A 23,217-nucleotide genomic window follows, 5' to 3' on the forward strand; every position below is an offset into this window, starting at 1 on the left:
GAATATTCAATACAATCTTCAAATATTCTATTCAGTCAATCAGATGCTGCAAATATATCAAAATTTCATAGATATAATGAGAATAGAATTCATCAGAATATCTCTGAATATACTGACACGTGCCAAAGAGTATCACAAAATCAGATGTACTCTTGGTCGGTACTCTTCTACTGATCTTTCAATTTATTCTGTATCATTCCGTACATTTAATATCATTCTGTACTGAATTCTAACATACAATCAATGTCTGATCTCAATTCAATTCTGAACTCTATCTTTCTAATATAATACACAAATCTGAAATCTTATCTGGCTAATGTCTGCCAACTCATACATCATTGACATATCTGTCAATGTTAGGCTCGATTTCAGTAGGTCTACTGAATACATAGGGATGCAATCTGCTCCTTTCTGTATTAATCGAGTCATATACAATACAAATATCAAAGGAATTCTAAATCTAGAATCATTAACGTGGTATCTCCACTGATCAGTCATCTCTGATCTGACTCTTACCATTTCTGGAAAAATTCTCCAATATGTCTATACTTGTTCAGCATATACATATCAATAATGCGTTCAAATCAGGAACACAAGTACATCATAAGCTATTTCTATTTCATTCTCATCTTACTGTAGTATACAATATATACAGAAATCTCTGATATCAACACTTCCTCAACAAGCAAGGACATCAATACTACAGTACATACAAACTCAACAGATACAACATATCTCCATGCAACTCAGTCAAAGATATTCTTAACAAATGCATTAGTATATATCAATACATATGCAATAGAATCATAAAGAATAGTACCTGTTGTGAAATCTAGATCTGTGTTTTCAACTGAACTCTGTTCCCTACAATCTTCGGGAACGCTTCTGGGGACAGACTTTAGCAAAGTGTCCTGGCTGTCCACAAATATTGCATCTACCAGTCACTCCCTGGCATTGCTCGGTGGGATGTCTCCCTCCGCAAGTCCTGCAATATACTCCAGTATAACTCGGGCTAGAACAACTGGAACTCGAGGAACCACTCTCTAACTTCTTGAATGGCTTCTTTCGAGCTTTCAGCAAATCTTGCTTTCTACTCGTACTGCCTCGATCAAATCGGAGAGGAGATTGCTGTGTCTGGGGTTGTTTCACACACAACCTCCCTAGCTGTCTAATCAGACTCGCCTCAGCTCTCTTCGCTCTACTCAGGATGTCAGCAAAATGGTAAGGTCGCTGCAAATTCATAAATGCAACTACCTCCGAATTCAACCCTCTGATGAACTGATTCACTACAGCTTCATCATTCCCAGCTATCTGAGGAGCAAAATGCAGTAGAGTAGAGAATTTAGCAATATATTCATCAATATTCAATTGACCTTGGCTCAAATTCTCAAACTCTGCTTTCTTGTCCTCTCGGTACGAGACTGAGAAAAATCTTCGATAAAATTCAGTTCTGAATAATTCCCACGAAATCACTGTACCTCTCTTTTCCCACATTCTTCTACTGGTAATCCACCAACTCCTGGCGGCTTCTCGTAACTGATAAGGAACCATTTTAACTCTCTGTTCATTTGTACAATCAAGTAAATCGAACAGTATTTCTATATCATCAAACCAGTTCTGACAATCTTCAGATGTCTCGGTACCCCTCAGAACCGGCGGCTGTAATAACTGAAACTCTTTCATCTTTTCTTCTAGCTGAGTTTCTGATGCATCTATCTGTTCAGACGAAGTACTACCCCTTTCTGGAAATCTCCGAGGCGGTATATCTGAATATCAAACAAATCAATGTACAATCTGTATAATCTGTCTCAGCCCTCCTCTGATCATATACCTCTGATTCAGACTCGGTTCTGATCCAGGCTTAGTAATTACATGCTGCAATCAACTCAGATACAAACAACATGTAATAGGGAAAACAATAAATCATGCTAGCACCCATAATGTAATTCAACATTATAATAAATCGCATGCTAGCAATCACATGCAAGGAAGAAAATTCAATCTACTCCGCGCATTCTTTACTATCTCAGTCTAAAAGATCTATCAATTTTGACTATCTCAATCTAAAGGATCTATCGCTCTGATACCACCTGTTGTGGGGACCCGGACACTAATCATCTTCTTAATCGTCGTTGGGATTTAATTATCAGTTCTGATAAACAGGGTCTAAAAATTTTTCTTTTTAAAATGTAAATGCAGAAGGTAATGGAATCTAAATAATATACATCTCAGTATAAAATACATTTCAGTATAAAAGTACAATACTGTACAATCTAAGTCTAAGGTTCAGTTACTAAGTTCAAGTAATAAACCAAATCTACAGTAAGTCCGGAATCACCACGCTAACTCTTCTTCTCTCCTCATCCTCTTGACCCCGATCCAGTCCCACCTGTTGTCATGCACACATACAAAACAAGACAACAGCCGGGTAACTCCGGTGAGAATAAATCCCAGTATAAAACAATCTAAATCATAAAACATGCTATCATTAACATATTCAAAGTAATAGATTTCATAATCTATGAAATCAAATCACAATAAGCATGCAACTCCTTTCAGATAGACATGCAATTTAAATCAAATCACCTAAACATGTTGTCATAACTGAAAGCAATAAACATGGGTTTCATTGTCTATGAAACCACATCTATAAACACATGCAGTTCTAGTCAAATCATGTCTAGACTCGACTCAACTATAATTCTAGGGATCCCGGTGTGAATAAGACGTCAATGGCTGTCACCTACCCTCCCACTCGGGGTGACTGTACGTCTTATTCCTAGACTTCGGTCTGAGCTGTATCAACGACTGCAATAGGAGTCAGGGCTGCTCCTAAACTGAGATACACCGAACATCTAGATATGTGACAATGGCTGTCAACGACTCTCCTATCTCAAATGCAATGTATAACAATCTGTAAACAAAGCATGCTCATTTCCAAAAGATTTGAATATAAAGTCTATAAACAAATCACAATCATATCAGAAGACAAACAATAATCAAGTATGTGATTTTATTGGGAAACTCAAATGAGATCTGATTTGAGTTGTATCTTCCCAGATATCACATGAATTATACCTTTGTCGTCCCTATCTGACGAAGACGATGATCTGTCTTCAACTCTGTCCATATCAATCTGAAATGACAATATTGAATACGTTGTATCAGTAAATAACTCAATACACAATCTGTTCTGATCAATACTCAAATCAGTATACAATCTGATCAATATCTGAACAAGATACAATCTAATTCATGTCGTCGACATTACAATACAATCTGAGTAATTAATGAGTCTGATCAATCTCAATCAATACTGAATCTGATCAATATAACTCAACTGATGTTTCGACGGCATAACAATACAATCTGAATAACCCCGTCAAACTAAACATCACAAATATAATACTGGAACTCATAATCTGTATCCATACAATTCATAATTTGAATAGTAACACAATTCTGATATAGAATCTCAGTCAATATCTTTCACAAATCATAACAATTACGTAACCAGTCTGTTCTTTAATCTGAATTCAATTCTACAATTTCTACGATAGTAGAAACGCCATATCTGATTCATATTCAGTTCTGAAAATATCTCAAATTCAAAACATGTCTAAACGTAACAAAACTTACGTCCTTGTGTAGCTCGTAGCTAGAGGAACTCAGAACTGAAGTCGGATTTGAATTCTGATGGATGGATCTTCCACAATCGCCAATCTAAAAGGCGTAAGGATTTTCTATTAAAATCTTCGCCCCTTTCTCCATTTTTCTGATGAATTACGTGCCATTCATCTGTATATATAATGCATGCACAATCTGAAACGTGGCATCATTTTCCAAGCAACACGAATGACCGCGGGTGCGGTCATGACATGCACCGCAGGTGCGGTCGTGCAATGCCTATCCTGGCATTTCTCGAAAGCTCAGACCGCGGGAGCGGTCCTTCCAATACCGCGGGTGCGGTAATGCTATGGGATTGCCACCGCGGGTGCGGTCTATCTTGCACTGCTGGTGCGGTGTGGCTACGGGCAAAATGCTCAACTTTCTGTCCAGGCACCGCGGGTGCGGTCTTGTCTGGTACCGCGAGTGCGGTGATGCTTCGACCTTTCTTGCAAAAATCCACAATTGCATGACCGCGGGTGCACTCATGTTCTGGGCGCGGGTGCGGTCTTGCAAACCCTATTTTCTCATGTCCTTTCTTCCCTCATTGCATGTCATGCATTCTCATATCTTCCGAGTCTCACGTTAAAGAAGATTAATAATCTTGGTTATCGATACTGTAATTCTTGGGCCTTACAGTCTATAAACAAATCATAATCATATCAGAAGACAAACAATAATCAAGTATGTGATTTTATTGGGAAACTCAAATGAGATCTGATTTGAGTTGTATCTTCCCAGATATCACATGAATTATACCTTTGTCGTCCCTATCTGACGAAGACGACGATCTGTCCTCAACTCTGTCCATATCAATCTGAAATGACAATATTGAATACGCTGTATCAGTAAATAACTCAATACACAATCTGTTCTGATCAATACTCAAATCAGTAAACAATCTGATCAATATCTGAACAAGATACAATCTAATTCATGTCGTCGACATTACAATACAATCTGAGTAATTACTGAGTCTGATCAATCTCAATCAATACTGAATCTGATCAATATAACTCAACTGATGTTTCGACGGCATAACAATACAATCTGAATAACCTCGTCAAACTAAACATCACAAATATAATACTGGAACTCATAATCTGTATCCATACAATTCATAATCTGAATACTAACACAATTCTGATATAGAATCTCAGTCAATATCTTTCACAAATCATAACAATTACGTAACCAGTCTGTTCTTTAATCTGAATTTAATTCTACAATTTCTACGATAGTAGAAACGCCATATCTGATTCATATTCAGTTCTGACAATATCTCAAATTCAAAACATGTCTAAACGTAACAAAACTTACGTCCTTGTGTAGCTCGTAGCTAGAGGAACTCAGAACTGAAGTCGGATTTGAATTCTGATAGACGGATCTTTCACAATCGCAAATCTAAAAGGCGTAAGGATTTTTCTCTCAACAGCTCGGCCCTTTTTCTGAAATTCTGAGGAATTATACGTGTAATTCAGCTATATATATAATGCATGCAAATCTGGAAACATGTCTTATTTTTCAAGCAACACGCATGACCGCGGGTGCGGTCTGTGCAGCAGCACGGGTGCGCTCATGCTTCGGCATGCTTATCATTTTCCTAAAATCTTCGGCCGCGGGTGCGCTACATACAAGACCGCGGGTGCGGTGTCACTACCGCAGGTGCGGTCCTTCTCGCACCGCGGGTGCGGTCCTGCTTCGCATAAATTTGCCTACTTTCTGTCCATGCACCGCTGGTGCGGTCTTGGTTGCACCGCGGGTGTGGTGTGGCTTCGGCCTCACTTTCAAAATTTCATAATTGCATGACCGCGGGTGCACTCCTGTTCTGGGCGCGGGTGCTGTCTTGCGAACCCTATTTTCTCATGTCTTTTCTTCCCTCATTGCATGTCATGCATTCTCATATCTTCCGAGTCTCACGTTAATGAAGACTAATAATCTTGGTTTATCAATTCTATACTTCTTGGGCATTACAGACACACTCAGGAAAAAAATCTTTGGACAGAAGGTAATGAAGATACGGAAAATTCTGAAGGAGAGAATATAGGTAAGGTGGCCCAGGTATTGATGTTAATGGATAATAATGCCATGGGAAGTACTGAGGCTCTGCCAGCGCAAGCTATAAATCAAGATTCAGGCACGGACGCTGGTAATAAAGGTTCAGAGGAGGACAAACAAATGCCAGTCGCGCGAAAACAATGGAAACGAAGGGCTCGTGAAGTGAGGAAGGAAGTTTCTTCACAAAGTTTCTCTGGAGCTAAAAGACATTATAACATGGCCGATGAAGGGTCTTCTTCTCACGAATCCATGAGCCCAGTCAAGAAATGTGCAAAACTTGAGAAATCAACGGTGACTACTAAGAAATTAACGGCGGAGGTTGCAGTGCAACCCCGCCGATCATCATGAATATCATAGTTTGGAATGCCAGGGGGCCTGGGAACCCAAGGGCATTCCGCGAACTGCGGCGTCTCGTAGCCGACAAGACACCCACTCTCTTATTCCTGAGTGAAACCAAGATGAGAGAGTCTAAATGTAGATGGTGGAAAATTGTTGGATTATTCGGGTTGCTTTGTCATTGACTGCATAGGCAAGAGTGGGGGATTGGCTTTACTATGGAAGGAATATGTTGATATGCATATAAAGTCTTACTCCATGGGGCATATTGATTGTGTAGTCAAAAAAAAAAATTCTATATAGATAGTATATAATCAACTCCTTGCATCCGATTACTTTTTCAATAATCAACTTACATTTTCTATATATTTGGTTTTTTAAAAGTAATATACGACCAGAAAATATAGATGTAACATTTATTTCAATTTTTTTTTATACGTGGAAGTAACTATCATTATCTTTTTGTGAGTGTTGTGTAACTTCTCGAACTAATATAATAGTTTATTTTTGTCTAAAAGTCATTTTTTTAAAACAAATATGAGGATAATGTCAGAAATTTAAATGTCCGACTTGTTCACTTATTAATATTCTTTTTAATTTCGCATTATATAAAATAAATATTCATCATCATCATTCTTCTTCTAAAAACGAGCCAAAAAGGAAAGACGTGAATAACGGAAAGATACGATCTTGAGAATCTGTGCGCATAATTATTTACATGCTTCTTCTTAACTCCCAAAATCACAAACGAAAGCCACGAATCGATCCTCGTCAACAAAACCGGCCATGGCTCCTAATCTCGATTGCAGAATGTACGAACAAAAGTTCCCAGAAATCGACACCCCAGTAATGGTACAAGTGAAGAGCATAAACCCCGATACCTGCGCCTACGTATTGTTGCTAGAGTACAATATCGAAGGGATGCTCAGCTTCACAGAGCTTTCTCGCCGCCGCATACGTAGCGTTCTGAGTTTGATTCGTGTCGGGCGGATCGAGCCGCTTATGGTTTTGCATGTCGACCGGGAAAAGGGTTTTGTGAATTTGACTAAAAGAAGAGTTTCTGAGGATGATGCGAGAACGTGCGAAGAAAAGTTTAATAAGAGTAAGCATGTTCATTCCATCATGCGGCATGTTGCTGAGACCATGGATATTGATCTTGAGGTAATTTTTGCGTTCAATTTTCATTTAACCGTATACCACCTTTCTTTTGTTCTTCGTCTTTGTGTGTTAATTTCGGAAGAGGGTGTAAGTAGGTTTTCTTGAAATTGTAAGCTTTTGTGGCATGGAATTTTCATGGATAGAGAGATTGTTTAAAGTATGGATACGTCATATTATTGTGAATTAGTTACAATGAATCCCATCAACGAAAAGAATCAATACAATTCAGGATTAGTATCAGACAGCCAGCCCCAATTTCTTGGAATTGAAAGATGCTTAGTCATGGTCATCTGCACAGGCTGATCCGAAGGCCTCGACTCAAATAAATCTTGTGAGTTTTTAAAATTTAAGTTTAGCCTCCATTTGCCTAAATTGTAAGTGTTTCTTGTGTATTACATATTTTCGAATTCACCATTGTACATATTTAGATTCTAAGACTGTGAATTGTCTTGTATGTGCATCAACTTGATGATAAAATTTACCAAATTCGGATCGAAGAACTACGATTTTTGAGTTCAAATTAATTTGTATCACATCATCTAACCTGTCGCATTTTGTTGTGTGTAGACAATAGATACGGTCCTGTTCTTATTACTGAGTATATTCATTTGTTTCAGGAGTTGTATACTCACGTTGGATGGCCTTTATACAAAAAATATGGCCATGCTTTCGATGTAAGATTTAGACTTCGTGCCTAACTATCTAGTTTACTTATTAAGAAAATCTGAACATATGGTAGATATGGCGCAGGCTTTCAAACTAATTGTTTCTGATCCTGATTCTGTTCTTGATCCTCTCACTCGTAGAGTCGAGGAAATCAATGCTGATGGTCAAAAGGTATATGCTTTCTGATCAAACTAATCACTCATTCAATTTCAAATATCTTTTGTTTCATGTTTCTCAAACGAGTTAACTTGGTACTAATTTCCATCACTGATCAGGTGACTAAGGTGGTTCCTGCTATCTCTGATGAAGTAAAAAAAGTGTTGGTTCAAAATATTAAAAGAAGAATGACTCCACACGTGTTGAAAATTCGAGCTGATATTGAGATGAAATGCTTTGAGCTCGATGGTATTCTCCACATTAAGGTTTGCTAACAACATTCGCCTAACCATGTATAACCTTATGCATTTACTCCGTGCTATAAAAACTTCGATTTGGGTTGTTCATGTAGAATGCAATGCGAAAAGCTGAAGCTGCTGGTAACAAAGATTGCCCTGTAAAGATTTCATTAGTTGGTTCTCCATTGTATGTGTTGAACACCCAGACATTCGATAAGGTAACATGTACTTCCTCTTTAAAACATGTCATCTATTTCTAAGTCGATCAGCTTAAATTTTTATCGAATATTCCGCTATTGCAGGAACAAGGCATAGAAACTCTGAATAAAGCAATCGCAGCTTGCACAGAAGAAATGGATCATCACAAAGGGAGACTCGTAGTAAAAACAGCACCAAGACCAGTAAGCTTCATTTTGTTGTAATCTTGAAATACCACTATTTGTCTTTCTTTCATTGGAACAGACTGTTAATTTGTGAGTAGCAATATATTTTCTTGATTTTGCTTTCTTTTTTTTTCCGTACACGATGAATGTAGATGAGTGAACGAGAAGATAAACTGTTTGCCGAACAAATAGCTCGACTAAACCTCGCAGATGATGATGTGAGCGGCGGTGATGATACCGATGATGATGGAGGAATGAAATTCAATGAAAGAGATGATTCAAGAATGGAAGATGGCTACTAGCTAGGAGATGCTGACAGCAAGTTTGGGGAATTTTTGGTCCTTTGCTTGTTTCGTTTCTCTCGAAATCACCCACAAAACATTGGAACAGAGTTGGAAACTGACAATGTTTTTGAATGATGTGGCTGCATTGTATGTGAATGACAAAGGAATATCACCTTTCACTTGGGAGTTCTTGTCTCAGTTCTCTGGTGCACCACTTATGTGAATGACAAGGGAATTATACCATATTACTTGGATTTTATTTTTAGAATTAGAATTGCTTTAATCAAATTCCGGAATTCAATTATTTCAGATCAAAACCTCCCCAATGAGGTTCAGGCCAAATTCAATCCATTGACGAATTTAAACCAAGGGAAGTCTTTACTTTTCGTAAAGTAAGTCCACTCTGATAAGAACATTTGAAAGTGAATTTCTTATTCATTAAGGCTTCTTCTAAAAGTTTAAAGTCAAAGTTACCCATCAATCTGAATTAATTTACGTGACAGATAATTATACTTTCTTGTGAATGGCAAACACATGGAAATTTTGTAGCATACCCAACCTAAAAAAAACCATTTTGGGGGAGAAAAAAATCAAAATAACTTATAAGTTTGATAGTGGATAAGCTGTTTAAAAACACTTAATCTTTTTAATATTTTACTTCACAAAAATATCCATATATATGTTATTAAATCTTCCATGTATCAAATCTATATCACCAAAATTGTGTTCCTTCTATCAACCACAGAGGGCCTACCCCTCCATTTTCCATATTAATTATGATAAACTTATAAATTGTTACCAATACTTTCTTGAAGCACATAATCCGAAAAGGTTATGACCCAATAATTCAAATATTTTCATAAAGTTAGCAAATATGCCATCATTTCTGCTTTCATTATTTCTGGAAACCTCTCATAAATGATAATCCAAGAAGAAAATATCACACAAGTTGAGGACCCCATAGATTTGAGATATCCAACAAAATGCTCAGTTCATATCTAGACATAGTGGGTGATTCCATAAAGTTCTTGTCCTTTTAAACCCGTTGGGATGATCATCTGCACCAACACCATGGTCCATTCCCAATACTGCCTTTTTCTTTTGTGTCTTTTTGCATTTCTGTCCTATTATCCCTCTTTAGTCTCCATCCCCAATCCTGTTTTCTGCAATACACCACTGTGCTTATAATTCTTATTATTTTATTACAGGGTCCCTTAATATATGGCCTACTAAGATCATTACTGATTCATTGAATGAGTTATGATATGATCTTGCCGTGTTTCTTCAAGAAATCACATAAAACAGAGGAGGAAATCCAAAGGGGAAACAGATCAAAAGCCAAACTCAACCTATACTTGCTCTATAGAACAAAAGAACTGTTGATGAAGTTGCATGTTTTTTTGAAGGATGTGATACTTACATCCCAAATAAAATAAATTTTTTCAAAGACTTGTATTATTTGGTACGAAGAATATTAATATTAAGACAATGTACTTTGTCATTGTCTACCAAACATTGCAACATTTTGATTAAACTTGAGGGTGATTTTTCTTCTTCCTTTGTTTTGCCTTCTATAATAATATGATTAGACAGAGGCAATTTGTGGGGTGGTGTGGGGGAGTTGGGGGGTTATGGTCCGTCACTTCCTGCAAATGCTAAAATAGTGACATGTGAGTCCACCCTTTCATTTTAATTTATTTTTGGCCATTGCAATTGGCAGCACATAAACTTATAAAATGGCTCCTGGATTGAGACATCAAGCGGGTGTTTAGTCTCATATCCAAAATATTTTGTACGAAAAGTTGCAAGAAAAACCATGCCATAAAGTGAAATGTCATAACAAATATCAAAGAGGAAATTGATTCTTGCTAACCAGCACACAGACCTTTCAGGTACATGGCAAATGGAAGTTTTTATGCAACACTTTCTAGACATCATCATCTTCCTAGGGATGAGACCAGGATTTTAGTTTAGGTGTGGAGAATGTCTAAATTTCTGGGTAACATGCATGTAAACTTGTTATTTCCATCGTCCCCTATGGTTTTGAACTTTAAACCATGTATGGCTTTGGTAATGAGCACACGAAATTGGTATTTCAACTAAAGAACATTATGTGCAAACTAAAAATATACAAATGGATTCATTTATTCAACTATATTTAAGTAACTCATATCCAGATCACACTGAAATGCACAACTGAAATACAAAGCCTATAGCCTCGACTTTTAACGACAAAACAATTTGAAACAAATGAAATTAATATCACAATTGGTGAAAAAGTGCAGAACAATTAGATAGAACAGAGGCAAACATATTGGATTAACATAGTAATGACCAGGTAAAGAACATTAAAATATCTCTTTATTTTCAGCCACTCACAGATAGCAATGAAGGAATTGCATCCAGATTAGGAGTGGCATTCTTGGTTGAAGCATCACCCCTTTTTACATTAGAAGGTTTAACAAAAGCTCTCATTGGGCTTGCAAAAGCCCACACCCAGCTTTTACTCCTTCCATGGGAAATATGCTCCATTGATGAATGAGTTGCGTAAGCTGTTTTCCCATTTGCATTATTCTCCTCCTCAGTGGAAGATGAAACCAAGTATGAAGAAGATGAAGTTAACATAAAACCACTGAAAATCCCACCACATTTTACTCTTTCTTTGATGCAATCCTGGCCATTCTTGGTATTGCTACCACCATTTCTATGCAGCGGGGGCAGCTTAGGCTTGCCTTCTCTATGAGACTCTACTCTACGGAGAGTACAATCACCAAAACCAGTTGAAATCCTCTCAAACAAGTCCCCTGAAAAGCTCCTACTCCCACAACCAACAGATCTGGATCTTGACACCTTTCTATCATATGAAGGGCTCTCGTTTTCATCAATCACCACAAAATTTTCGCTCTTTTTCTCCATTGATTTGATAGCAGATGAGGATCCAACAGTACTAGGTGTTGCGGGTGTGAAGTTTGAATCTTTAGAGTTGGTATCACTTTTCTTGGTGGTAGAATTCTTGGACAAGTATAGAAATGACCAAAATCCACTTCTATGAGGGCTGTAATCCCCGGGATAGTTCAAGACATGCATACCTCTTCTTGGAGTCGTGGTAGACTTGCTTCTCTCGAAAACAATGCTGGCAGCAGCTGCATTCCCTATCACTCCATCCTTCTTCTTTTTCCTGTGAGTCAAAACGAAAGGGAGTCTTGATCTCCTTGTGTAATAGCCATGGTAGCTACAGTCATTGTTCAAAGTCTGATTGTCGGTAGATGAAGAAGAAGCAATGGAGCGGAGCTGGAGTGCGGAGCCGCCGCCTAAACCGGCAGCAGTGGCGGCGGTCATGATTCTGCTACCCCCGATATCAGATCTAAATGAAGGAGATGGTGATGAAGAAGATGAGGGGCCAACAGCTACAGAAAACGAGGAAGAGAGGAGATTTCCAAGCTTTTCTTGAAGGCAAAAAGCACAGATCCCACCCGGTGTGCTGTTTTTGTTAGGATGATTCATACATTGCATGGTACCGTCCCCCATATCTTCATGCACAACTTCCATCACCATCTATCACGAGACAAACTTGAATCCCCAGATGGAAAAATCACTCAATTCCAAAACCCGATGCAAAAAATAAAAATAAAAAATTCAAGCTTTCACTGTTTCACATACAGCTTCACTTCAAGAAAATGGCTTGCAACAAGAAACTAGCACTTGGGGAAGAGTTGCACAAGATGGTCAAAGGGATTACAGTTCATTAATGATATCGAATGCAAATAATGGAATTGTAGTGAAGACTTGAGGACAGAGGACACGTGCATACATATTATTTTACACCCCATCTCGTTAAATATGGCAACAACAAAAAAACTTAAAATTTTATTTTTACAGATATTACTCTAAAAAAATATTTACATTCACATGCAAGAAATATTTTTTTAAAAAAAAGGCTTGTTGACTTATTCGTCTTTTAGTGATTGGTCTCTTTCGATATTTCTATTTTAATAATTAATTATCTAAAAATTATATGTGCATCTTATACATCAATAATGAAGTTGTTCAATATTGCATGTTGATCAATATTCCAGCCCACTGTGGCTCGGACCAAGCCCATACGCAATTGGGCCTCTGGTTCAGTGGGCTGAGCTGACACAGCCTACTTGGAAAATGGGTTTCATGGGTCTTGGTCATCCCTGGCCATTTGACATGTCTTTTAGCGGATCTTCCTGTATACTAACCCTGTGTGCAGAGTTGGAATTGTTTTTTATAAATACTATTGTTAAAAAATGAAATTAAAAGTAAAAATAGAATTATAATTTTTTTGTATAAATTTAATTTATCATGCAAGAAAAAAAGGGCTAAAAAAAAGAAGAAATGGGTTTTTTTAGTTGTAATTTTTATAATCCTAAATATATATTTACCTGAAGCCATTTATTTCTTGTTTAGATTTCAAGGGGAGAATCGCAATTTAAATGTTGGGCCCAAGGAGGAGGCAAATATAGTACAAAATGTCCATTTCAAAGTGAAGGAGATTGGTTGGGTTGAAGAAAGGTGTCACACAGTAGAGGAACAATTCCAAGAAAGTACTGTGTGCTTCCGCATCTATGGTTCCATTGTGGGCACAACAGAAGAGAGTGTAGATTCCTAAATTTTGGTCCACCACTTTGTAGGGTTCTTAACATATTGTCCTCATTATATTCTTGATGCACATATTCGATAATTCGATTATATTGAAATTACCCATCGCGATAATTTTTTTTTTACAAGTTATCGAATTCGAGAGCGAGTCCATTTGATCGGAATTTGACAAGTCGACGACATTTTACGCGCTCACGTCATTGTTAACATGACATATGAACTGGTGTATGGTGTGGTTATAATGGGATAACTTATTCGACTTTGGTTCGTCATTGTTGAGCGGTATAGCACGAAACCGACAAGAGATTCCCGTTGAAGTACAGGTATGGGGTAGCCGCAAGCGTACACCTACAGCCACACTATGGTCACACAGACCCGGCCCCTACCGCCCTTTAGGCCTTCCTTTGCATGCGTTGAATCTATTCGAATGATACATATAGAAGCCGAAACCGCCTTCCTTCCGAGCATGCCAAGGCTTCGGTAGAGCATGTTGTGTGGAGATGATCCGATTACAATGGCAGCAGTGCATGTCGCCATGCCTACGTACCATATTCGTCTGTAGAAAATATCCAATGTGATTTATATAGACAAATACCTGACATTGGTTGCTCACCTAAAGTTTACATTCATTCTAACATCAAGTTCAAAGAATGCAATGAAGATGAAGATAAAAGTAGGGCTCATTACCAATACGTGACTCGAATCGTCTTTTATTCGAGTTATTCGAGTCGACTCGTGACAAATTAAATAATTTTACTAATATCCCAAAATGGCTATCGTATTACTATATGATATAAATAGTCGTACTTGATGAAAATAATTACACACACGATTTACTTGGGATCGAACGAGTATGAAATATGCCTGTGACATTTGTCCATTATAATTTATATGTAGCCTTTCTTTTGTTAAGAGAATATGACTAGCCTTTTAATGCAAATATTTATTATGATACAATATAATATTTTACAAACAAATATTATGGTACTTTTTTCTAGCTAATAAAAATAATGGTACTTTCTGACTCAAATAAAAGTCACCCTACTTGCATTCATGGTCTCAACCATATATATATTTTTAACATATATTTGTCATATTGTAAATAAATAATGTGATTGTTATAATTTTGTGACGAAATATGAAAGAAGCTAGTGGAAAGAGGAGCCAAGAACATTAATCTTTCGTGAAACGATTTCACGAATATTTATCTGTGAGACTAATCGATCCTACCGATATTCACAATAAAAAAAATACTATCATCTTAAAAAATAATATTTTTTCATATCTTTTTATGAAACGATCTTACAAATATTTATCTATAAGACGTGTCAACTCTATCAATATTCACAAAAAAAATAATACTCTCATCTTAAAAATAATATTTTTTCATGGATAACTCAAATAAGATATTCGTCTCACAAAATACGACCCGTATGACCGTCTCACACAAATTTTTACCAAAATAAAATCATTCTTTAAAAAATCAATATTACTTCTAAAAATAGGAAAATAAACATTCAAACTTATTTAAAATTTTATATATTACATTTAAAAAAAAAATTAACCACAACTCTATCACGAAATTCAAGGTTACATGCTCTGTCCATCGAACCAAAAACCAAACTAGAATTTTCTTTAAAGATTCAAAATCTAACATCCCAAAACTTAAAACCCTTGATTAATTATTTAATTACCCCTCAAAACTCATACCCCATCCTCGATTATATATCATCAAAATATTAATTAAATAACCGAAAAATCAAACTAAAAAAGAAAAAGAAAAGCAAAAGATCAGTAGATTCCACCATTTCCATTTTTGGGTTCCAAACCCATGGCTTCTTTATAGGGAACAACCCCCCGAAAAAGGAACAAAAGAGGAAGGGTATCCGGGTCATAAACGAAGCTTGGAAGGGGCAGAAATGGAAAAAAGAAAATCATGTGAACCAGTGTATTCTTGTTCCCTTCCCAGAGCGCGAAGAAGATGGTGATGAAGTTTGATGAGGGACTTGCAGAGGTCCTTTCATGGCAGCCAGAGAACAGTTGTACTCTTTGGTACCACCGGCTTTCTCATCACTTTCTTCTTCATCCATGAAGATCTGCCTGCACCTACACTCCACGCTGCAGAATGCCCTGTCCCCTCTGCATCATCGTATACCACTGTGTTTACCATATCTAAATATCGTAATATTCAAATCTTACCGCATAAAATACTACTACGCTGGGAACTTACTTGTACATGTAAAGATCCTTGGATGGCGAGAGTTTTTGTTTGCAGAGGAAACAGTACTCGAGAAACCCAGAAGTGGACGTGTTTTTCGTCCATGGTGAAAATCCAGAAAGAGGTGAAAGGATGGAGGGGGAAGAAGGGTTGGAGGGTGGTTTAATCGCGCTTCCTTTGACGATGACTTGAGGGGATTTCTTCGCAGAAATCTCCTTGAAGTTTTCTAGTATTACGCTTAGTCCCACCATCACATGTTCCCTGGTGCCGGTGGAGGAAGGCGGTGGTTGGAGCTTCCAAGCTCTGATGAGAGATGGGAAAAGCAAATGGAAGACGTGGGAGATATTCTCCAATTTTGTTTATATATATATATATATATATATATATATATATATTTTAGAGATATAATTATATTTTTATATCAGGTAAAAAGTTATAATTTTATAAGATAACCTGCAACACCCAATTCATATGTATTCACCGAATTAACTTTTGGGCGGTTAATTGTTGTTAAATTTTTTGGGAGTTGTCTATGTATAAAATTGGATAATTATTTTTTTTAGCTAGTTTTTTAGATTAGATTAATTTCAAGTTTCAATTTTAATATGATATCAGAACTTAGATTTCACTTTTATGTGTGTTGGGATGCAACCACAGTCCCACATTGGAAGATCTAGAGAAAGATCATGGGTTTATAAAAATGGAATGATATCTTCATTGGTATGAGGCCTTTTGGGTGGATCCAAAAGCAAAACTATGAGAATTAAAACTCAAAATAGACAATATCATACCAGTGTGGAGATATCCGGATTCCATTGGTCCTAACAATGTGTTATAATCGTTCTACTCATAGTTAGGTCATTATTCACGGTTCAAATGTTTATTCATGTGCGTGAGATATATATGTGTGTTAATTGTCTCACATCGGTCGGATAAAATTCATGAAAGTTCACTTAATCTAACTTTTGAACTTAAGTTAAGTTAAGTTCATATTCCAATCTTAACATGACTTATACGTAATAGTTTATAAATCATATCAATCAAATAAATCTTATTAAACAAGTAGATCAGTTTTTCAAAAAAGACGTTGATAATAATAATAATAAATAATAAAAATGTGACTAATTAATCACAAATATACTTAACCTATCAACTTTAATAGGCTAAAATGACACAAAAATTAATTAAGAACAAAATTTGTTGTATGATATTTAATAGTACAGTAAATATAATATAAATGTGAAATTATTTTTATGGTTGTTAATAGCAGCAAAAATTAAATAATATTATCATCCAAAAAAATCAAACAAAATAGTGGGACCCATTTAGCACACACAAAACGAGTTAGCGTAGCCAACGATCTAACCTGTTTCGCTGATTAACCGCCACGTGTTCAATCTCACCCCCGATAAATAAATAGTTTATTAAATATTTGTTTTTTTTGTCGTTTAGTTTGTGGGTACATTCTTTTTACTGCCTTTGAAAGATTTTATTTATTTACCCAAAGTGGATCCAAAGTAAAGAATCTCTGCTTCATTTTGGATCTTGGGTCAATATCCTTCTTTTTTTTTTTTTAATAAAAATATTTTGATTTCTACTTATTAGTTATTACTCGCTGTAAGAATTTTGGATTTCAAATTTTATTCATTTACGTTTTCTCTCACTTGTGATAAAATTGACATAAATTCATTTTATATACAAGAGAAAGTCTGCATTCGAACAAGCACAGATGAAATAAATATCACGTTCTTAAGTTACTCGTAAAACATACAAAAATTATTACTTTTTACTTTAAATATGAACATGGTTGATCTACCTCACGAATAAAAATCCGTGAAACCGTATTAAGATATATACTCCCAAATGTATTCAATCCAAATATTTTTATTATTATTAATTGACGGGGTTAAAAGTGGCCATTTATACGTATGAGTGGGTCTTATGTGAGACCGTCTCACGGATCATAATCTGTCAGATGGATCAATCATACTCATATTCACAATAAAAAATAATATTTTTTCATGGATAACCCAAATAAGATATCTATCTCACAAATACGACCCATAAGACCGTCTCACACAAGTTTTTGCATGTACATATATATAAAATTTCTTAATGTGGGCCTATTAAATTTGAATTCATTTAGTTTTTGTTTTGAATAAATTCATAGAAAATTTATTTTATTCATAATCTTATACAAATTATAAACGAGTCATTTGTTTAATTTATAATAACATGAAAGGTGTCAATTCAGCCCGAAAATGGTAGGCATATGGTGACAGGGATTACCCACCAACCAAAACATCGAATAAATTATCATGCTTTTTTGATTAATCATCAAATAAAAAGTAAAATTCTTTTTTCTATCTAATCAACTTTAATCAATATATGTATGATTATACTTCAGATGAATTAATGACTTTATAATTTATTTTAAAAAAAAAAGGATCAAATACCATTTAAAAATCAAAGATTTAAATTTTCTCCGGTTTTAATTATTGATAGTTGATACCGCTATCCATAATTTGTATGTTGTGCACGTGGTTTTTATATCCTTATATATATCACAAAAACCCTAAAGATGTGCATGGGTTGAGATACCTGAGTGCGATGCATGAGGTCGAGGAGGGTGAGAAGTGATTGTTCGTGTTATGAGCTAGTATGGATAAGGAAACGATTCATGACAAACTTTTAGGTGGTGTTAGAATGAGATATATATATCACAACAACCCTAAAGATGTGCATGGGTTGAGATACCTGAGTGTGATGCCTGAGGTCGACGAAGGTGAGAAGTGATTATTCGTGTTATGAGCTAGCATGGATAAGGAATCGATTCATGACAAACTTTTAGACAACATCAAAATGAGATATGTCAACAAGATCAGTGACAGTACGAGATTGTCCGATTAATAATTATACTTAAAATAATTTCATAGTTACTAATCATATCAATAAAGTGCATATTCTTTTCGAAAATATATACCTTAGATCCTTTGAAACTAAACATGTTTAACTTGGAGAAAATTGAAAAAGAGTGATCCATTGAAAGCTTTATAAAGAACATATAAATGATAACATAAGCACATTGTTAGGGCATTACACTAAGATGTGGATTTTACATTAAATACAACCTAAATTAAAAACCATTAACACCCAATTTGTGGTCTCTATTTGTAAAAATAATTAAACATAAAAAAACATGGAAGATAAACAGTTATATTTATGTTGTTAACCATATTTAGAGCAATATTTTAGAATTTCATTATCATTCTAAGTTTGCAAAAAAATTATGTATGAAAATGCGATTTTCTCACGAAAAATCATAAAAAGTATTAGACTGAGAATTAAACGCAATTAAACCCCAAAACTAGCTCAAAGGTGGATTGTTCAAGTTCATATATACAACTCACAATGATTAAATTAAGTCGATGTTAAACATCTAACACAACCTCTCATCACCAAGAATGAAAATTGATGCCTGAAACTTTACGTTATTCCGTGGTTCATAGGACAACAGTTCAACACATAACGGTAGGTACTATTGACTCTGATATCATGTTAAAAATGTGACTTTGATTTAACTCAACCTAAACAATTAGCTCAATTGAAGAAGAATATCTGAGTCCGTATATACAACGTCCAAAAACATAATACAGTCGATGCTGGACATCTAACACAAACTAGATTTTATCTAGTAATTAAAAATATATGTGACCTCGTTAAATTTTTTTTATCGAGAACTTTAGTCTAATTGAAATAGAAAGGTAAGTGGTATACATGCAGCGTCCCCAAAATCAAATGATTCAACAACACACGTTGAATATGTGAAAAGGCATGGTTTTATGGCTTCGTACGATGTTTCCATTTGATTGAGAAAACTGTGAGCTTCTCGGAAACAACGACGTTAACATACAAAAACCACGTTCCGTTAAATATATCGATTATAATGTATATCTCAAGCTCATTTAATTTGGTGTCCTTTTTATTGAATAAAATTTACCACTTTTTAAACTATATTCAATCTATATTCGGCCCCCTCACATTTATTTTAAGAGTATGTTTCTTATAAGACGATTTCACGAATCTTTATATGTGAGACGAGTCAACCCTACCGATATTCACAATAAAACGTAATACTCTTAGTATAAAAAGTAGAGTAGGTCTCTTGTGAGACGGTCTCACATATCTTTATCTGTGAGACATGTCAACTTTAGCGATATTCACAATAAAAAGTAATACTCTTAGCATAAAAAGTAATATTTTTTCATTGATTACCCAAATAAGAGATCCGTCTAACAAAATACGATCTGTAAAACCGTCTCACACAAATCTATGCCTAAAAGTAATACTTTTCATGGATGATGCAAATAAGATCTTCGTCTCACAAAATACAACCCGTGAGATCATCTCACACAAATTTTTGCCACATTTTAAATGTGAAAATGATTAATTAGCCGGAGGATTCAAATTTTATTTTCATGTTTTATTCACCTTCCCTAAAATATTTGATTCGTAATGAAATTATTTTAAGGGCAACTTGTGAATCAGTACCCATTTTTTATAAACTTTGGTTTTGGTACCCAATTTCCTAAAATACCCTTCCTATCCATTCTTAAATAATTGAGTTTTCTTTTAAAATAACGGCCCATCATGCTTCCGTAAAATAAATTAAATCTTATACCTCTTTGACCAGAGTGCCACCGGGTTATATCCACCGTATTTTACAGACTGCTCCTCACAGTCTAACCACGCGATCGCAACCTATGGTTACTGACGTAGATTCCTTCAGCAGCACTTGGCACAACCTTAATTCGTTTCCTACCTTAAGGTATACAGTATAAGATGAAATTTTTTGAAAATAATACATGAGAGGGGCTAGAGCAAAAGATCTCTTTTATTCAAACACAAACATTTATATATTACATAGTAACCTCCTGTAGAGGAGGAGAAACTTGTTTAGCTACTAATAGTAGCTGAACTTACTACACACATAAATTTGTAAGAGAAATGTTACAACCTTATATGAAAGAAATGGAGAAAATATTTGATGATCTTCACTTCCTTCTTCCGGCTTTATTTATAGAAGGCTCTTTCGGATTTGAAACTCGGATTTCAAATCTTCATTAGCCTTTACAGCTTGCTTGGGGACCATGTAGTGGTTGAAGGGTCCCTGTCTAGATTATTAATCTGGACATCAACTTCTCATCCTCCTTTATCTCTTTTAGATACCATTGGCGATGAGTTTCCAGGATATCGGCAGTAATTTCATCTTTTTTATACTCTTTGAAATGATTTACTAACCATTTAAGAGCTTCTGCCTCTTTCCTCTTGTATGTTATCCTTCTTTTCAAAACTTTCAAATATACTCGATACATTTTTAAGTTTTGATTCTGGTGTGTTAACTGGTTTCCTTTCTGTCCTTATTTATAGATGAATTTTCGGGACCAGTTAATTTACTTTTATTCATTGGATTCCTTTTAGATTGGTATCCAATGCTTGCTGAGTCATCCACCATTTGTTATTGGTGGTCCATTTGTCCTTTACCACTAATTAGTGGTTGTCTTGTTTCTACCACTCACATGGTAGTGGTCCTGCTTTTGTAATGGAGGGTCACATGTCCCTTTTAATTTTGTCGAGGAATCTTCGGCTTTCGGCTTCCTCGAGGAAATCGTGAATGTGGTCCATCCCCACTTGTACTGGTATCGGTAAAGTGTTTCCGATCAGATCTCGGCTTGAATCCTTTACCAAATTCCGGTTCCTTCTGGTTTTGGCATTCTGGACAGATGTTTTCAGACCATCTTCCTACATGTGCCATATTACAGAATTTCCGGCGAGTTTCTTTACTTTCCGGCAGCTTGCTATTCCACAAAAGATTTCTTTTCTTTTCAAATAGATCTTCTGCAAAACTTGTTGTTTTTCCTGTCATGGTATTTAACAGGAGTGATCCGTTCACTGAATGATTGTAGAATTTGAACGGAAACTTGACTTTGTCCATCTCAGTGAGACAGACCCAAATACCCCAAGCTCTTCTGGTAGAAATGTCATCTTCAGTTATTGAAGACACCAGGGGTGTTTCTTCTATCGGAGGGTCCTTGATAAATTTCTGGACATTTGAATCTGGCCTCCTTAGCTTGATGAAATGAAAAGCTTCGTGAGAACCTTTCCCTGCTGGTTCTGGTGCTGCACTAAAAAAGTATAGCTCCAAAACATCTCCTCTGGACAAATAATCATTATTCGCCCAAGTTTCGTGAACAGCTTCCTGGATCCATTTTGGTAGACCTGAAATTTCTGGAAAGCTGGGTGATGTAGTATAAACTGAGGCAAGAGCCCCGAATTCATACCACGCTTTAACCTCCTTTGGATACGAATTTTGTTTCATCCATACCCTTGGATATTTCCCTGAAACATCAACCCGATTGGTAGCTGGGTTAATGCCAATTCTTGTTTTTAATTTCTCTCAATTTTGTTGGTAAACCTGAAATGGAGAAATGGTTGCTTCGTTAGTACCAACCTTAGTTTTGCCTTTGTCAATACGAGGCCTAAGGTTGATCTCTCCCTCTTCAATCCCCGAGGTGAAGGGTTGACTTGAGGACTCAAGATAAGGATCAGGAGTCTCAATTTTTGTTTCAGTCGACTCATCTGGTGATGATCCCGACTTAACACTTGTGCAAGGGGTATTTGAATCCCCCGCTACAGGTATAGAGTCCTGTACTCGAAAACTCTCCATTTGAGAAACCAGTGGTCTCTCAATGCCCTGGAGGATAGGCCTTTGCGTTACAGACCATAACTGAGTATATGCCTGTAAACATCCTGTAATTCGATCAGAGACAATTCTCTTATCAGCTTGTTGTAGCCTTCCCGCAATTTCTGCGTTAACAGCTAACTTGTTGAACTCGGTTTGAAGCATTTCAAGGTGTTCCCTCAAATGCCTCTGCATCTTGATAATAGCATCAATGTCAATGCTGTCCATCTCTTGTTAAAAAATCTGCAAGAATATTTTCATGAGATTTTATTATCATAATATCAAAAATATAATTTTGGCATAAAGCTTGCCATCGTAATAATCTAGCCTTCTCTGGTTTAGACTCAATTCTATTCCTCAAAAAGGCTTTAACTTGAGTGTTATCAACTTTCAAAGTGAATTTCTTTGCAAGTAAAAATAACGGCCATTTTTCAAAAGCCCTTTTTACTGCATAGAATTCCTTTTCGTTGATATGTCATCTTATGGCTTCTGCATCTGAGAATAACCCACTACAATATCTGCATGGTTGTTCTCCATCTGGTGTGAGCTTGGTTAGTACTGCAGCCCACCAATGATCACTGGCATCGGTATATAATACCAGATCATCCTCGTCTTGAGGAATAGCCATTTTTGGAAGATTTTTGCAAACCTTCTTTAAATGGATAAGTCCTTTTGTGTGTTCTTC

The 23,217-nt window shown here is 36.0% G+C and overlaps 3 protein-coding genes across 4 annotated transcripts; 1 reads left to right on the forward strand and 2 right to left on the reverse strand.

Annotated features, from left to right (window-relative positions):
- Positions 1 to 6,787: 6,787 nt before the first annotated feature.
- Positions 6,788 to 9,223, forward strand: LOC140830768 (eukaryotic translation initiation factor 2 subunit alpha homolog). Its single transcript, XM_073194244.1, has 7 exons — positions 6,788 to 7,221; positions 7,836 to 7,892; positions 7,969 to 8,055; positions 8,160 to 8,306; positions 8,393 to 8,497; positions 8,582 to 8,680; positions 8,815 to 9,223. The coding sequence occupies exons 1-7, from the start codon at positions 6,847 to 6,849 to the stop codon at positions 8,962 to 8,964; spliced, it is 1,020 nt and encodes a 339-aa protein (XP_073050345.1). The 5' UTR covers positions 6,788 to 6,846; the 3' UTR covers positions 8,965 to 9,223.
- A 610-nt stretch (positions 9,224 to 9,833) lies between these two features.
- Positions 9,834 to 12,770, reverse strand: LOC140830767 (uncharacterized). Of its 2 annotated transcripts, none has more exons than XM_073194243.1 (2): positions 11,326 to 12,770; positions 9,834 to 10,109 (listed from the first exon to the last, which is right to left on the reverse strand). In XM_073194243.1, the coding sequence occupies exons 1-2, from the start codon at positions 12,499 to 12,501 to the stop codon at positions 10,074 to 10,076; spliced, it is 1,212 nt and encodes a 403-aa protein (XP_073050344.1). In that variant the 5' UTR covers positions 12,502 to 12,770; the 3' UTR covers positions 9,834 to 10,073. The 2 variants fall into 2 exon arrangements, with proteins under 2 accessions (XP_073050344.1, XP_073050343.1); XM_073194242.1 differs by having other exon boundaries at positions 9,834 to 10,122.
- Positions 12,771 to 15,506: 2,736 nt separating this feature from the next.
- On the reverse strand, positions 15,507 to 16,041 carry LOC140830015 (FCS-Like Zinc finger 17-like). The gene is made up of 2 exons (XM_073193294.1): positions 15,803 to 16,041; positions 15,507 to 15,711 (listed from the first exon to the last, which is right to left on the reverse strand). Exons 1-2 carry the CDS (start codon positions 16,039 to 16,041, stop codon positions 15,507 to 15,509), a joined length of 444 nt encoding a protein of 147 aa, XP_073049395.1.
- Positions 16,042 to 23,217: the final 7,176 nt, after the last annotated feature.

Source organism: Primulina eburnea, chromosome 4 (genome assembly GCF_022965805.1).
Source record: "Primulina eburnea isolate SZY01 chromosome 4, ASM2296580v1, whole genome shotgun sequence".
Lineage (NCBI taxonomy): Eukaryota > Viridiplantae > Streptophyta > Magnoliopsida > Lamiales > Gesneriaceae > Primulina > Primulina eburnea.